Source organism: Sipha flava, unplaced genomic scaffold (assembly GCF_003268045.1).
Source record: "Sipha flava isolate LNK unplaced genomic scaffold, YSA_version1 48_pilon_pilon, whole genome shotgun sequence".
Classification (NCBI taxonomy): domain Eukaryota; kingdom Metazoa; phylum Arthropoda; class Insecta; order Hemiptera; family Aphididae; genus Sipha; species Sipha flava.
In genome coordinates, this window is record NW_020273306.1 from 43,625 (window position 1) to 61,649 (window position 18,025).

General features: G+C 28.6%; 1 protein-coding gene and 1 non-coding gene across 2 annotated transcripts; both read right to left on the reverse strand.

The window, feature by feature from the left end:
• Positions 1-2,320: 2,320 nt before the first annotated feature.
• Positions 2,321-2,392, reverse strand: Trnac-gca. The gene has a single exon. It is a non-coding gene; the product is annotated as a tRNA-Cys (tRNA).
• Positions 2,393-9,242: 6,850 nt separating this feature from the next.
• Positions 9,243-16,963, reverse strand: LOC112690116 (tubulin alpha-1A chain-like). Its single transcript, XM_025564042.1, has 4 exons — positions 16,875-16,963; positions 10,551-10,767; positions 10,149-10,450; positions 9,243-10,087 (listed from the first exon to the last, which is right to left on the reverse strand). Exons 1-4 carry the CDS (start codon positions 16,875-16,877, stop codon positions 9,260-9,262), a joined length of 1,350 nt encoding a protein of 449 aa, XP_025419827.1. The 5' UTR covers positions 16,878-16,963; the 3' UTR covers positions 9,243-9,259.
• Between the last annotated feature and the right edge of the window lie 1,062 nt (positions 16,964-18,025).

Sequence of the window (18,025 nt, forward strand, 5' to 3'; positions counted from 1 at the left end):
TTTTTACACAATTAATTACAACTAATTATATATTATATTTAGTTTCGAACGGTACATATTCCTAGGAGCGCGTCTTTTACACCGCAGAAAACGATCACGTCGACATGATGGTCAACACAAAACGTATTACGCGGCGAAGAAGTGTTTTCCTACAAAACTAGTAGCAGCGCGTTGAAAAATTTAGTTGACTACTGAAAGTGTGACTAGTATGTAGCATATATTGCAATTAATAAAGACAACTACTACGAGTAATTCTTAAATCATATCATATAATATTTTAATTGTTAACGAATTCAATTAGATGGTCGACATCGTCGTCTGAGAAATGAACAGACGACAGAACTATTATTTAGAATATTATTACTTAAGTAAAAACACTTTCTATATTAATAATAATTTATTAACACTATAATTTAATATGACATATGTTTGAAAAAAATAGCAATTTAAAATAGAAACAAAACAACCATTGATAAAATGCTGCGCGTAACGCAATAAACATTCTATCACCAGTCGTCGAATCACGCCGAGCTTATTGTACTGACATGGTACGTACTCGTATTTCGCTCTGTAGGAAAATCAGGGATGGAAAACCTTTTTAATTTATTTGTTTTCGTTTTTGTTAATTGATTTAAAAAATATCGTTTTTTTTTTAACATTTTTAAACGTTTTTGATTAATATTTTCAAAAACGTTATTTTTAAATAGTGTTTCTAAATTTTTATAATTTATTATACCTACTTATTACCCTATTAGCTATTATAGTTAATAGTAACAATAACATGACTTTATAAATTATATTTAATTTTTAATATATCAGTGATTGTATTTTACATATTTTCTTAAATGATTAAATTATTTAATATTCATTATTCTGATATCCCATACGGTATTTAAAATCAAGAATTAACAAGTCTATGTTCGTTTATAATTTAATGATTAATTAATTTAGAAATATTTGAATTCAGGGGCGTATTTTATGAGGGGACGAAGGGGGAAATATTAAGGATTAACCTGATTTAAATATTACCAAAAATTTTACTTGTAAATTTTGAACCTGAATTAAAGAAAAAATTTGAGTCCCCCCCCCTCCCTAGAAGTAAGTCTAAATACACTCCTGTTTGAATTAGTTACTAACTTATAGTTTAATATTTATTATTTACAAACATTAAGATTTAAAGTTTAAAGCATTCTGATTTGTCAACTTTGGTTTTTTACACTAGAAATCTGAAATAGTGTTTCTTTATGTATTTAATTACTCTTTAGTCTTTACCAATGCATTTTTTAAAAAGGTTTTAATTTAAAATTTTTAATTTTTTTATTTTCATATAAAATATAAATTATAATTTTGATTTGAAATTTAAATTTTAAATATTAAGAATAATTAATTATAGCAAGTGTATTTCTTTATTCAGTATATTGAATATTCATTGTAACTGTTATAAGTTAGGTATAAGAAATAAGAATACATATAAAAAAAAAAAACAAAATTATTAAAAACGTTATTTGGAAACAATATAGAAAAACAGTGTGATTAATTTCAAAAGAGCAAGTGGTTAGTAGTGGATAGCACTTTAACGATGTTGAATTACATAATGATAATTTGCTAAAATTTTAGATACTTACGATAATTTTTTATGATAGTTATAAATAGGACCATATTTAGGGAGGAGCTATCGGGTTCTGTTGGCCCGGGTGGCTGAATATGAGAGGGTGTCTAATTTTTATATTTTTTCAATATTTAATGATCTAATATTTTTGAAGTGAAATTTCTTTACAAAATAAAAAATGTATTTCAAAAAAATATATATATTGCCAATCACAGTGTCAAGACATACACACACACACACACACACACACACACACACACACACACACATACTCGGTACCGGTTGAGTACTGTCGATAAATCCAAATATTTACAAACAATCTATTCTTATGTTGACATTGCACTTAGAATGTTTTTGTGTACACCAGCAACGAATTGTTGTTCAGAAAGATCTTTCTCAACCCGCAGAAATTTGTTTTTGGTATAATGAGGCGTTTTTTATTGTTGACCCCTGGTGTCCAATTCTTAAATACGGCCTTGGTAATAAATAGATACTATGAATGCAAAAATTGTTTAATACTTTAAATATGTTTGCTAGATAACCACTTCCATTGTTTATTTTATTAAACTTTATGTAAGTTTTATAAAAGAATTTGAAGTTAAAATGTCTACAGTAAAATTTTATAGGTTTTTCTGTACTCTTTAAATCTGTATTACTTTTATTGCACATAATAAGATGCAGTAAATAAAAAAAGATATAACAAAAAATGTAAGGGGGCACCCGGGTTTGAACCGGGGACCTCTCGATCTGCAGTCGAATGCTCTACCACTGAGCTATACCCCCGCCACACGTAAACTTTGGAAATATTGGCATACTTAAGATCAATTAATACTTGATAAGAAATTCAATTAAATGTCAAATACTTTGATAGTATGCATATTTTTAATGATATTAAATATTTAGAATTTTGAATTATTATTGTTCACTTAAGTCGGGTTTACACGGAGTCGTAAACTGGACTAGAATACTCCCATTAGGAAAGTTGGTCGTGATCACTACCTGGTGTGAACTGGTAGTCGTGGTAGTAGAAGTCGTCAACGACCAAAAATAGATAGGTCGTGATTACTCCGGCATGTTGGAGTGAACACGACCGGTTTAGTTGTGAATCACTTACCAAATGTCAAATTTTTTGCATATATATACGTATTTGTTTCGTTTTTTGTAAGCGTTAAATAATATAATTTATTAACTTATAATTTATTAATTATATTAATTAATAAATTTTATTTTTTATAATAATAACATTTCCTACGTCAGCGTAATGTCAGTGTACAAAATGAATATAAAACAAACAATTCAATTTGTTAAAATATATCGCGATGCGGAATGTTTGTGGAAAATTCTGAAGTGTACAAATACAGAGATACAAGAGATGGAGCTTTAAAAAAAAATATGCGATGAAATAGGTATCGATGGTTTTGGTATTCATGAAATAGCCCAAAAATTTAAAAACATTAGATCAGTTTATTATCAAGAATTTAAAAAAATAAATAACTCTAAAAAATCAGGAGCATCTACAATTGATATGTGTGAACTGGGGTCATAAATTATCGTTGAAATCTAACCTACACAAATGTGTGGTTTGGTTTCAAAAGTCCATACACAAAAAACTAAATAAGATAGAGATTTTAAAACCATACCACACGATTGTGTAGTTTACGCACTATATGTGGATAAAAAAAAATAACAAAAATTGACAAAAATAGACGGGTAATTTTAATGTTTTGTCAGTCTACTACGAATATCCATAAACTGTGATTTTATCTATTACTTTGATGACTTTATGGGTTTAGAAATAATTTGTTTGAAAAAAATAGTTCATATTAAGAATTAATCGGGTAATGGAACAGTGTAGTCGAGAGACATCTACAGTCATCACGAAGACTTGAGTTAACATTTATTTTCTACCTACACATATGTGTATGTTCGTCCTATAATACATACATTTTATTTTGTTTATTATTTCTATTTCGTTGCGTAGTATTTCATTATTTTAAAAATTACAGCAGTTAGTTGTGCAGTTTCTTAGTGTTTTATTATATTAATTATAACTATTAGTATTCTAAATTTCTTAATTATGCGACCGAAAAATGTTTCTAATGATGATATATTATCATTTTTGTCCGACGAGTCTGAAATTGATGGATTCAGTAACAATTTTGATATTAACAAAACGTGGCAACCTCCCGTTCCTAATAAAGCGAATGAATTAGATGAATCAGAGTATTCGGACACTGAAATTGGAGAAGTTAGTGATCTTAATATCGACTATTTTACTCAAACATCGCCAGGTACATTGCATCAAATTTCACCAAGTCCTTCGACTTTATCGTCCCAACCTCAGATTCAAGCAGACCCACAAATTTCAATTTCTTTATCACAACAACATCCATCACTTCCTCGTTCTGTAACAAATATGATTGCCAGTTGGACCCATGATTCTTTTAGTGGAATTCACCTCCTAGATATGCAATACTGACCATATCCATATAAAATAATTGAACCAGCATACAATTATATAAAAAAATATCTACCAGATTCGCATTTCAATGAAGCAGCTTTTTATACTAATATGTATGCCATGTCAAAATTAGGTAAAGAACTCAAAACCTCTTCGAATGAAATAAAAGTTCTTTATGGGGCTCATGCCATGATTAGTATAATTAAGTACCCTCGTATCCATATGTACTGGCAGAGAGGTATACAGTTTGAATCAATTTCACAAGCCATAACTAGAGATAGATTTTTTCTATTACGTTCATGTTTACATTTTGTTGACTTAAATAATCGTCCGCCGCAAGCAGATCGTTTTTGGAAAATCAAACCCATTATTGATAGTGTACGTAATGCTTGCCTAAGTACTCGTATACCTCGTGAAGTAGGACGTTTTTCAATTTATGAGCAAATTATACCAATTTTAGGACACTATCATCATAGGCAGTATGTCAGAAATAAGCCCAGACCAGTAGGTCTAAAAAACTTTGTTATAACAACATCAAAAGGAATGGTACTTGATTTTGAGATTTATCAAGGTCAAAATACACCGTTAGGTGATAGAACTCTTGGATTAGGACCAGCAGTTGTTTTAAGATTATCAAAAACAATTTCAGAAAATTCCGTGTTATTTTTTTATCGATATTTTATTACTCTTCCATTATTAGACCGTTTGAACCAAATTGGTTTAAAAGCAACAGATACAATTATGAACAATCGTTTAAAAAACATACACTTCGCTGAAGATAAAAAATTTAATGGAGAAAAGTGGGAAGAATTATCTCGTGCCGATAAAAACACAGTAGCAATAAAATGGAAAGATAGTAAGTGTGTGACCGTTTTATCCACAGCTACCGGAGCAGAACCGCACTCGATGGTTAAACGATGGAGCAAGACCGAAAACAAATATATAGAGGTGCCTTGTCCTTCAGCAATCATAAGTTACAACCAAAATATGGGTGGAGTGATCAAAAACTTGAAGTGTATCGTACATGGATAAAAACAAAAAAATGGATGCTTAAAGTTACATTACATTTTATTGACCTGGCCATCGTTAATGCATGGATGGAATATAGACAAGATGCTATGAATATGAACCTTCCGAAAAAAGAAATACTGGATTTAATGCAATTTAAAATGGAGATAGCGCGTGAATGGTTATCAGCTTCAGTAAAAAACAAACGCCCTCTTTTAAATGATTCTTCTTCATCTTCCGAAGATAATCCTGAACCAGTACGAAAGGTTCAAAACTAAAGGACACCCATTCCATCTGCGTGCAAAATCAAAGACAAATATGATCATTGGCCTGTTGTTGATGGTTTGAAGACAGCGAGAAATTACAGGAAAGGCAATTGCCAAAGTCGTACTCGAGTAAGATGTAGCAAATGTAATATTTATTTATGTTTAACTGCAAAAAATACTTGTTTTAGAGATTATCACCAATAAAATAAAAACTTTGTATTTCATATATGTTTTATATTATCGTATTTCTGCGTTCGTATTATTATTTCATACATTACTAAATAGATCATAAAAATAATCAATGTAAATGTTTAATTAGTACAAAAAATGGTAAACAATTTTAATTTAATTGTATTTAGTCTTTTTACAGAACTAACATACACAAATGTGTTGGTTCTTTTTTGGTGGAATCAACCCATAAATATTTTTTTTTATATTTTTTCCTATTTCTTAAAAAGAATATTAATTGACTTTTAAAACTTACAAGCATTTTGGAGACAAAAAAAATTTCAGGATTCTAGGAGGCAATAATTTACATACACATAAGTGTAGGTTAGGAGTGAATCACCACAAACCAGAAAATATGTCTAGTACGTAATAACAAACGTATTTACATACACAAAAGTGTAGGTTAGTGCTGGAAAGGGATATTATACCTAAATGGAACTGGGCTAAATATTGTCATAATTCAAAAACCTATAAATAAACTCTCAAAGATAAGACATAGGTAATTTTGTAAATGAAAATGAAAATTTTAGAAATCGGTAGTAGAATATTGTGTAGTTAATGTTTTTTTTTTTTTTACAATAGATATACCTAATGTTTTTATATATCTGTTAGGACTTTGTCAACCTGTGTTAGCGTTGCCCTGTCCCACTGCCTCAGGTTGGTAACACTACTAAAGAGACGTTCCTCTTCACTCCCGGTCACCTCATCAACAGTTCGTAACGGTCGCGATGTTTTTTGACGGTGCGTATGTTGGGTGGCCATATATTGTTTTGTTTTGTCGTTCTTAAGATCCTATTGCCATTCACGCAAAAAGACGACGCCATTCTTTTGGTCTTTATGTAATGCACCGATCTATAATACGTTCTATTCTGAAGACCCGCCATTTTCGTTGTCATCGGTCTCGTTGACGATCGACAATACTAGTTCGCAGTTCGGTATCTTGCAGCGAGCAACATCAGCGTGAATAACAAATATTATAGTTGTTCACATCGTGTCCAGCTCGGACACAAACCTCGTGGTCTGCAGGCTCCAGTTCAAGCGGATCCAGTCAGTTCCAGATCGCAATTCAGCATCCCGGTTTCCCTTATATTATTATCTGTATTGAGCAGTAGTCTCGTTCTCCTTATTATTTCATTAGTTTTTTGGTATATTATTATTTTATTAATCAATTATTTACAGAAATTATTTAATTTATATTATATAAATATTTTATTGTCACAATTCATCTTGTATGTATATAAAATTATTAGCTCTATTGTACCTGATCCAGGGTGTGCGAGTTCTAGGTGCTAACCGCAGAGGCAGGAGCTCCTAGTGCGAACAATATCTATTCATTATTGAATATTTTATCGAAATGAACATAAAAAAAAAAAAAACCGTAAAGTATATACAGCCCGCAGTATAAAAATAAATTTCGAATGTGGTCTGCAAGTCGAAAAAGGTTGGGCACGCCTGTCATATACGATTAATCACTATATCTTATAGTTTAATCACATTTTAAAAGTTCTTATTAAATTTTGAATCATCAACGTTTAAAAATTTGAAAATATTCAAATCAAACTTATAATAATTAGGAAGTTAAATTGGGAAATATGGACTAATCGATCTAAAGTAGACATGAAGCCAAATTCAAATCAGTTTTCAAAATTTTTATCGCATGACTAGGTCGATTGTTACAGTTGACAAAAGAATGGTATGTTTTAATTAAAATAACCGACCGTTTGCCTTAATATATTTTTTCTATACTATTTTTCTTTATGAAATATTAATAAATCGAATTAAATAAAATGAATTTAAATTTATATATAAGCGTTGTTATATAGGTTACATTTTAAATTATTCTAATTTCTAAATACTTATAACTGTAATTTATTATGGCTGGAGTGTATAGGACAGGGATGGCAAACCTTTTGAACACTGCGTGCCCAAAATTACTTTTTTTTTTTTTTATATAGCGTGCCACGAAAAAAATATTAAAAATATTATATTTTGTTATATTATAATTTAATTGTATAATTAATGTATTAGTATAAAAAGGTTAGTTTAGGTACATAATAATAATAATATATAATAAATAATAATAATAATTATAATAATATTGCTTTGTTAATTATTTATATTATATTATAGGTCCTATTATATTATATATTATATAATATATAATAGTAAAAATTTTGGGTATGGTCGAATTTCACTTGGGTTCAAAAAAGGTAATGGTCGAACTGCACTTGGGCTCAAAAAAGTAGTTAAATAAAATTATCATGCATTTGAAAGGGTTAGATTTATTTTATTTAGTTACATTTATTACCATTTAGTAATCATTAGCGTGGTTAAAAATTATTGTTTTATACATCACATTATTATATGTTAATTATATATATTTACATTATAATTGTTATATTATACATTATATTATATTATATTACACATATTATTAATATTAGGTATGGATTTTTTTTTTTTTTTTTAATCGTCAAATTTAATTAATGTCATTATTATAATTTTTTGTAGTAATGACTAACTGTATTCAAAAATTTTACCCTGGTAATACGCTTCTGAGTATTATTATATAATATTATCTGCGTTATCTAAATGGCACGAACTAGTATATAACGCTATTAATTAAGTATGCTGTAGCGTTCTTCAACAGAAAGATTCGTAATATTTTTAGAGGGTTTTCCATTATAACTCTTTTTTTGAACGAGTGCAGTTCGACTACTACCTGTTTTTTACTAGAGTGCAGTTCGACCTTTTTTCAATCCAAATGCAATTCGACTATTTATTTGTAGGTAATAAGTGCAATTCGACTATCCCAAAAATTTTCGCGTGCCCACAAAATCTTTTAGCGTGTCATCTCGGACACACGTGCCATGGATTTGCCATACCTGGTATAGGACATAATTTTATCCAAATTTATGTAGAAATTCGTTATCGCATGTATCAACGTGTTAACATCCAAGTTCTTATTTTCTATGGCTATTTATAAATTATCTAAGAATAAATTTAATTTTTTTTTAACGTAGTATTTTATAATACATTGTTAAGAAGTTATGAAAAATGTACTCGTAGCTCTCACTATCAATGCATTTAAATAACTATGATTAGTTAAAGTTTGGAAAACTATATTTACCAACATATTGCAAATTTGGGTGTATATTTTTTTACCATGCTTATATACAATTAAAATGATTTATCAATTTGATTAAATTGTATAATTTGATAATGATCTAACAAATAATTTCTAAGTTAATTTTCATGAAATATTTATAAAATTAAATGGTAATTACTGATCTTAAAAATTTTATAAAATTGAAGATGTGAAATGCAAATTAACTAGTGAGAAATGAGTTCCCAAAAGATAAAATAAAATAATTTACGACCAAAAAAATTATTAATTAGTACGTGACTAAAAAAGTAAAATCTAAACTCTTCTCATAATATACATGTTTATCTAAATAAAATAATAAAAATATATAAAAAAAAATAATATTATAATTTATAAAAAAAAAAAATATTCTATCTAAATAAAATAATAGAATATTATTTTTTTAAACTATATTTACGTATAATTTTTTAATTTTTTTTTTTCATAAATAACCTAATGCCTTATTATAATTTACAGAAAAAACATTCAATAAAATAATAAAATTCATTAGATGATAGCAAAATAATTTCAGGTTATAATTATTAAAATTCTTCTCCGACTTCATCAAATTGCCCTTCAACAGAGTCCAAACCTACTTCTTCATAATCTTTTTCTAAAGCTGCCAAATCTTCTCTAGCTTCTGAAAATTCTCCTTCCTCCATCCCTTCACCAACATACCAATGGACAAATGCTCTTTTGGCATACATCAAGTCAAATTTAAAATTCAAACGAGCCCATGCTTCAGCAATAGCTGTAGTATTTGATAACATACAAACAGCACGTTGTACTTTAGCTAAATCACCTCCGGGCACGACTGTTGGTGGCTGGTAATTAATACCTACTTTAAACCCAGTCGGACACCAGTCTACAAATTGTATTGTACGTTTATTCTTAATAGCAGCAATAGCAGCATTTACATCTTTAGGTACAACATCACCTCTGTACAACATACAACAAGCCATGTATTTACCATTTCGAGGGTCACATTTCACCATTTGATTAGCTGGTTCGAAACAAGCATTGGTTATTTCACCAACAGACAATTGTTCATGGCAAGCTCTTTCAGCTGATATAATTGGCGCATATGTAACTAGAGGAAAATGTATTCGTGGGTATGGCACTAAGTTAGTTTGAAATTCAGTCAAGTCTACATTCAAGGCCCCATCAAATCGTAGTGAAGCTGTGATAGATGATACAATTTGTCCGATGAGACGATTTAAATTGGTATAAGAAGGGCGTTCAATATTCAAGTTTCGACGGCAAATATCAAATATTGCTTCATTATCTACCATGAAAGCACAATCAGAATGTTCGAGAGTCGTATGAGTAGTTAAAATAGAGTTGTATGGTTCAACCACTGCTGTAGAAACCTATATCAATGATGTAAATTAAAAATAATAAAAAGTACATTTTTTCAATCAAAAATTTTACTTGAGGTGCAGGATAGATGGCAAACTCAAGTTTACTTTTTTTCCCATAATCAACACTTAAACGTTCCATTAACAATGATGTAAAACCTGAACCAGTACCTCCACCAAATGAGTGGAATATTAAAAATCCTTGGAGACCTGTACATTGATCAGTAAGCTTGCGAATACGATTCAATACAATATCAACAATTTCCTTGCCAACAGTATAATGACCTCGAGCATAATTATTGGCTGCATCTTCTTTACCCGTAATCAATTGTTCAGGATGGAAAAGTTGTCTGAATATACCTGTACGTACTTCATCTATATAAAATAAATAAAATTATTTACCTAATTACTTAGTTGAGAAATATTAAATCAATTGTTTTATTATTTTTATTTATAGACTAATATTTTATCTTACCTACAACAGTAGGTTCCAAGTCAACAAACACAGCTCTAGGAACATGTTTACCAGAACCAGTTTCACTAAAAAAAGTATTAAAACTGTCATCACCAGAGGTTTTATCAGATGCCATTTGACCATCAGGTTGAATACCATGTTCCAAACAATATAGTTCCCAGCAGGCATTACCAATTTGAACACCAGCTTGACCGACGTGCACAGAAATACATTCACGCTGAAATTGAAAATTATTTGAATTTAAATGTAAAATGTAAATGTAAAATTTTTAGTTGATATGGTATTCTAAATTAGTATACAATTTATTTTGGAATGAGAATAACTTTTTGGGGTGATTTAAGCCATAAAAGGTTTCATAATTAATGGTCGAATTGAAAGTGATGACTGGGTACTACAAAATAAAAATATTTAAAGTGCATTTTTATAAAATATAGATATTTCCATTGTTAATTTGTTTAATTAAAAATAAAAAAATAACAAAATTTATCATTTATGCCTTATGCATAAAAAAATTTCCGAAAATAAATTCTTATTTTTTTGTAAAATAATTTAAATAAAAATACTTATATTTATTATACATTTTTCTAAATCAGATTATTCTCGAGAATTTATAATACAGTTATAAAAAATAAAAATTTTACTACCAAAAAATTCTAGTAAATATATAACTAAATAATTGAAAGTTAATATTTTTATTTAGAACAAGTTATTAATTAAAAAAACCGTATTTTGTGTCCACATTTTTTACAAGGCATCTGAATAATTTTTTATGCAAAGTTGTTGCAAATACCTCCTCACCTAAATATAATTCATAACAATTTTTTTTTTCCTTTTTTAGTCAATGAAGGAAAATAGATGACACAAATTGTATTTTAAACATCTTTTTTTGTATTTTAAATTTATTTTAATTTTATTTTAAACAATAGTGGAGCACACTTGATTGATGGTCAACAATAATACAGTAAGAACCATAGCTAATCATTAATTCATTATTAAATGTAATTTTATAAAATATAATGCATCAATTTCGTGTGGATTGTAAGCATTTTTAAATAATATATGGTTTTCGACAAACTAATTCTGTGGTCCGTACAGCACAATACCAGAATATTTGTTATAAAATTAACAGCAGTCGAATTATATTTATGTAATGCAGTAAATTTATACGAAAGCATATAAGATTATGGTGGTATCTGATGTCGGCAACAATAATCAAGGATTTATTTCGTATTATATTTCGGTATTCCCAATATTAATATATTAAACCAGTGCTTCCCAAACTTTTTCGACTCAAGGCGCCTTTTTTAATCCAAGGTTTTTTTAGGGCGCCCTTCTCTAAGTCATAACATGACTAATCATAAGAAAATTGTTAGACCCGATAGTATTTCATGACGGCGCGGCGCCCTTATACATAGATCGCGGCGTACTAGGGCGCCGTGGCGCACACTTTGGGAACCTATGTATTAAACTAATAACCGGCATTGCGCCTCTGTTATATATAGTTCGTTATCAGCGCTTGTCCCGTTGGTTGTCTAAAGCAGGGATTCCCAACCACTGTGCCGCGAAATTATTCAGGTGTGCCGTATAATTTTTGTAATTTTATAATTTTTTAAGCATAACTAAATATGAGTCAAAATTATAATTTATATTTATGAAAGCACTGACTTCAAAATTCCCTTGAAAATAAAAAATGATAAAATGTCCTGATAAAACAGCTATAATATTATATGGGATCCTATACTACCCGATACGGGTATTACAAGCAGTTGCGTTGACTTTTATCACATACTAAAATTACTACATGAAAACATAGTCGGTGCTCATTATAATGAAAATTGAGCGCGTGTAATTGTTACGTATTATACTGTATAGGTAATTTGATCAAGAAATATTGTAAGTTCAATTTAAAAATGGATAGATTTTAAAAAAAGCATAAATTAACAGATAACAGTGATGTTATTGCAAAGGACAACAATTTAAATAATGAAATTAATATTAAACAATCAGCTTTAATAAGTGATAAAAGTTTAAATTTAAAAATTAAACGTTAATATGTTGATAATTATTTATGTTATGGATTTAAGTGGAATGGTGACATTGATTATCCTTTAACAGTTTATATCGTTTCAACTGTTTCACCCGTAATAGAGGAATTATGTAAAAAAACACCAGTCTCAAATGTCAAATTAAATTTGTATTATATATATTATATTAATATAATTATTTTATAGTACATTATATATAATTATGATATTATGTATATTCATTATTATTTATTTAAGTGTGCTGTGGAAATTTTTAAAATTATCAAGTGTGCCGTTAAGTAAAAAAGGTTAGGAATCCCTAGTTTAAAGGCATCACAGATATGTATAATTATATTATATTTATATATATCTGTGGGAAGCATCAACTAAAGATAACATTTTGATTTTCTTTATATACCTAACTAAACATAGCATTAAATTTATATTTTTCACTGATAATAATTATTGTTGAACTCAAGGTGGATATATATCCACCTTGGTTGAACTATTCATTATGATAATTACCGAGAAGTAAGAACGTTCAGTTTTGTCTTTTAATGTGCGGTGTTATCGAGTAGGTACATAGAACATACGCGTATACGCAGACAGGCTGTTTTGAGTTGAGTTTTATTTTTTGTTGTTTCTTAAAACTTTCCGTTATGAAAGAGAGGTATGCTTGACAATTACTTTAAAACAACAAGTGTGTGACTAATGTGGAACCAAAAAGTGAACACGCAGGCATCGGAGAAAATTTAATAGCTAATGATTCATCGAGTTCAACTCTCAGAAGTGAACGCAGAAAAAAATTTCGGGGGAGGGGGGTTTTTGAAAAAATTTAAAAATATTCAAAATATTATATAATTGTATTGTATACATCAATTTACAAAAACGGGAAACTTTTAAATAACTAATTATTTTTTTAAATGTATTTATTAGTTGTACATTTGTAGGTCAGATAATATATTTTTTGTTCCCGATATTTCGGGGGGGGGGGGGGGGAGAAACCCCCCTGCGGTCGCCCATGTCAACTCAAATATTACAGGCAGCTAAAGATACGAGTACTTCTATTTGTTACGATTTGAACTTTTTTTTTCTCCCAACATTATTGGTAGTTGATGATTTTATGTTGGACCCCCCAAACAAAAATCCTGGCTTTATGTACCTATTAATTTTATAATTTTATAATGCAATTGACAATTTGTGAAATAGTTAAAAAAAATGTATCGTTCTGCTAGCGTAGCGAGCAACTTTGTAAAACTTGTTTTGTCAAAATGTTTCCCAAAAATAAATAAATGAAACCGGTTATGTGAAAAATCGGCATTAAAATTTACTTTTTAAACAACTTGGCCGATCAATTTTGGCTTCAATATGAATGACAACATTGGTTTCCATTCAAAATTTTTAAAAAGTTTATTATAACTTATGAATTTATTGTGATTATATTTGACTGTACACTGTATTAATTAATTAAAATTTAATTTTCTTACATAATGTTTTTTTTTTAATATTTCTCATAAATAAGTAAATAAATTGGGTTGATTGTGTATGTTTAAATTTTAAATGTCAATTTTTTGTCCTATAAAATGTTTGTTTGTTTATTTAAAAAACATCGATGTTTTTCCAAATACATCGAATTCTTGACTTCGATGTTTTTTTAATTTATCGACATTGTCATCATCGATGTTTTGTAATAAATAAATCGATACATAAATTCACAAAGAATTCACTTAAAAAATTGCCATCCCTAAGCGTAACGATAATCCCTACTCAATAATCTATTTCCCCTGCACACAGTGCCTTGAAAAAACGAGAAGCTACAAGGCGTCCGTCTCATAGTTTTAATTTTTATATCTGTATTTAATGTTTATAGAATTACCCACTACACCACAATGAGTGACAGCTCGCCTCTATTTTAGAAATACTAATACCAGTGGTGTATTGGAGAGTATACGGGGGTATACGGCGTATACCTAATACGCTATTTTTATCCATTGCATATAGTTTATAAGAATTTGATGATACGCGAGTATACAGCCGTATCTATGGTATAGCTTGAAATTTGACAAATATAAATAATAAAACTTGTGATTATATGTATGACATAATTCGGTATCAGATATATTACTATTATTTTTTTTTTTTTTTATGAAAAATTCAAATTTGTTATCAATTAAAATCAAGTTTTTGTTATCAGTCATAATTAAGGATTTGTAGTTCATGAATGAGTTGAATTCCTATCATATGATAGTTAACTACATGAAATAAAGCGTATACCCATGGTTTATTTTAGAAATACATCACTGACTAATACGTAGAGCACAAAGGTAAAATTACGATAAATATTGAAATATATTTTATAGTGATGGGCAACGATATCGATATTGTGACACATTTTCGACACCAATATTGTTCTATAATTGTATGATATATCATGATGTAAAATTTAATAATTTTTTCTCGAAATTCATTTTATTTTTAGATTCTAAGCTTTAGTAAATTGTATTGTGTGTGCCGTATAATAAACCATTAACTAATGACACTAATAAGTAATAATAAAGTAGTAGTAAAGTTGGCACACGTGTAACTTCAAAGACGAGAAATGGATTATCTTTAGATCGAGTTAACAATCTTCTCTTTTTGAACTCTTATTATAAATCCACTAAAACATCAGACCATACTTTGGTAAGAAAACTATATACTTTTTAATTTTATAAAATACATATATTATAAAATTTAATTGAAAATTATTTATATACAATTTACATAAAATATATTTTCTAGGATACAGCAATTGGGTTTGAAGATAAAGAATAAAAACAGAGTAGTTTTTGTTTAGTTATGTTTATTTTAATAGTGATAAGTTAAGACAAGATTTACAATAATATTTATTTAATTATCTGAACGCAATTTCTTATTGTTTAATAACCAATGTTTAATAAATACGTATGGTAAAAGTTTACTATTTTGGTGTACCAATAATAATTATGAAATACGATATCGTACAAATTACAATATCGGGAAAATCGGAATGATAACACACAATATTATATCGTTGTCCAACACTAATATTTTATATAAAAATAAATAAAATATAATAATGCATTTTATTAATTAAATATAATTAAACCAAATTAATTATCCGTATTAAAAGTGGGTAGCATTGTCTCATTGTTATCTATGACACTTCGTCACTGATACATAGCAGAGACGGGTTTTATCAGTCACCAAGGGAGGGGCTAATGGAGGTTCAAGAATTTAGTTAGTTGTTTTTTAAATCTATATAAAATTTTAAATTACAGAATGTTTTTGAGTCCCTCATAAGTAAGTAATTTTTTTCACAATAGCGACAAATTTTAAATAGTTACAATATTGGTATACATCAACGACGTATTCAGAAATTTGGCGCCCAGGTGTTAACTTTTTTCGCCCCCCTTAATTACGTTTTGAAGGAGAGGTTTTTCGTCGACAATTTTTATACCCCCCTCCCATGAATATTTCCAATCTTATAATATTATCTTAGATAAAAAAAAATATTAACCAATTTATATTATTGTTCATCAACATAAAATGGGCAATGTAAAAATCTGATGCCGCTCAGGGCAATCGCCCCTCTAGCCCTCCCTTCAAATACGTCACTGGTATATATTTTAAATTGAAACCATTTTAAAAATATAGGTATACACCTACATATAATTAACAACAAAAATGAGCTATTTATTTATAAAAAAATATGTAAAATAGGTACCATATTCATCAATAACGACTGACGATATTTTATAATAACTATAAATATATCAATATATCATAATACTTGGCTTTGTAAAATAGTTAGCTTAGTCCCAAGGGGGGTGGAGCTAATGCCCCCTTAGCCACCCCCTAGACCTGCCCCTGATATGTAGTGTAGAACTGTTCATCATCTACAAAAACTCAAAGAATTTTCAGGTAATATACATTAACATTGTACTTAACGGTATAAAATATAAACTATATAACCTTAATAATAATGTATAATAAACAAATGTCAATTTCAAAACGCCATAATTCCCAAACTAATTATTTCCGCAAAAAATGAAAACGGTTTTAAAATCACCGTTGAAAAACACGTAATTTGAGATAAAAAGTTTAAATTCGTGAGTTAAGTGCATTTGTAAATTGGTAAAGTGCATTTGTTCCCAAATTATCTTCAGTATGTAATAGTAAAGCATAGTAATACGACTAATCATCTGTATTGTATATACGTTTAAAGCGCGTTATTTTATTTACAAAATCAATAACTTTTGGTTTGTAAAATATAACTTACCATATTGGTTGTCGAGTTCTATTCACGTTTGAAAATATTTAAAAAATATTGAAAAACAAGTAAATGGATTGACGTGCACCGGTGGAATAAGTAATGGAGTAAAATGTGCTTCGTACTTGAAATGTGCAACTCCTGTAATCGTGTGTGAACGCTTTCGTTTGGGGCTGTCCAGCCAAACCCAAAAATAAGTATTTAGTATACCGAACCAATATTACGATAACGAATAATATTCATTATATAATAATTATAAAAATGGTTTAATTGAAAAATCACAATTTGTTATTTGGTGTCTTCTTCGGTAAACTTGGCCACTAGGATCATTCCGATATACATCCTTGCCTCCAATTTCCTCTATCCGATGAGTGTATCCTTCAGTCTACTCCTCCTCAGATGTCAGTTTCACTGAAGTCAAATGTATTTATACATCCTAAATGGTTCCTGCCTAACGCGTACTATTTTTGAAAATATCGTGTTTGATCTTAGCTCTAACCACAGTAAATGTAAGATGTAAACGGTTTTTTAATCTGAACTACTTAATGTCATTGATGATTATGTTCTTTACAGAAATCTTGATGAAATTGATATTCGTCAATCAGTATCGCTTTTTTAAAATAGCAAATTTACTGGGATTATTTTTGGTGATGATCTTAGCATATAGATGGTTATTTTTTGCTTTCTTCTCAACACGAAGAAACATCTATAAATGAGAATATTTTATTTGTTTTCCGTTTTATATTTTATTTTTATTTTATTCTAATAATCAAAAGATAACCGTCGCGATGCGTCGATAAAACTCATATTCAATTGTTCACTAAATATATTTTTAAAAAAATACTGAAAAATATTATTTATTCGGAATGAAATAGTTAAATAGATAATGAATGACAGACTTTCTAGTAGAACTACACTAAAAGCGCCTCTATAAAAATGTGTTGTGACAATGGAACACCAAGCTAAAAAAAACCATAATGTTTTATTTTAGACGTGTGTAAATATATATAAGCATACATAGGATGCCAATGATGATACGACAAATGGAATAATTTTCGTTCTGTTTATTATTTTAAATTAATTTTTTTTTAAATAAATTCTTAGGCTTGGAAAATATTCTGTGAAATTTAAATATAATCCAAACATAAACAAAACATGCT

What these genes read in the sequence shown, in the direction of transcription:
- LOC112690116 (XM_025564042.1), bottom strand. An exon ending in CTTGGAACCTACTGTTGTAG is followed by an intron (nt 10,451 to 10,550) that starts GTAAGATAAAAT and finishes TATTTTATATAG; the next exon opens with ATGAAGTACGTACAGGTATA. An exon ending in CCATCTATCCTGCACCTCAA is followed by an intron (nt 10,088 to 10,148) that starts GTAAAATTTTTG and finishes TCATTGATATAG; the next exon opens with GTTTCTACAGCAGTGGTTGA.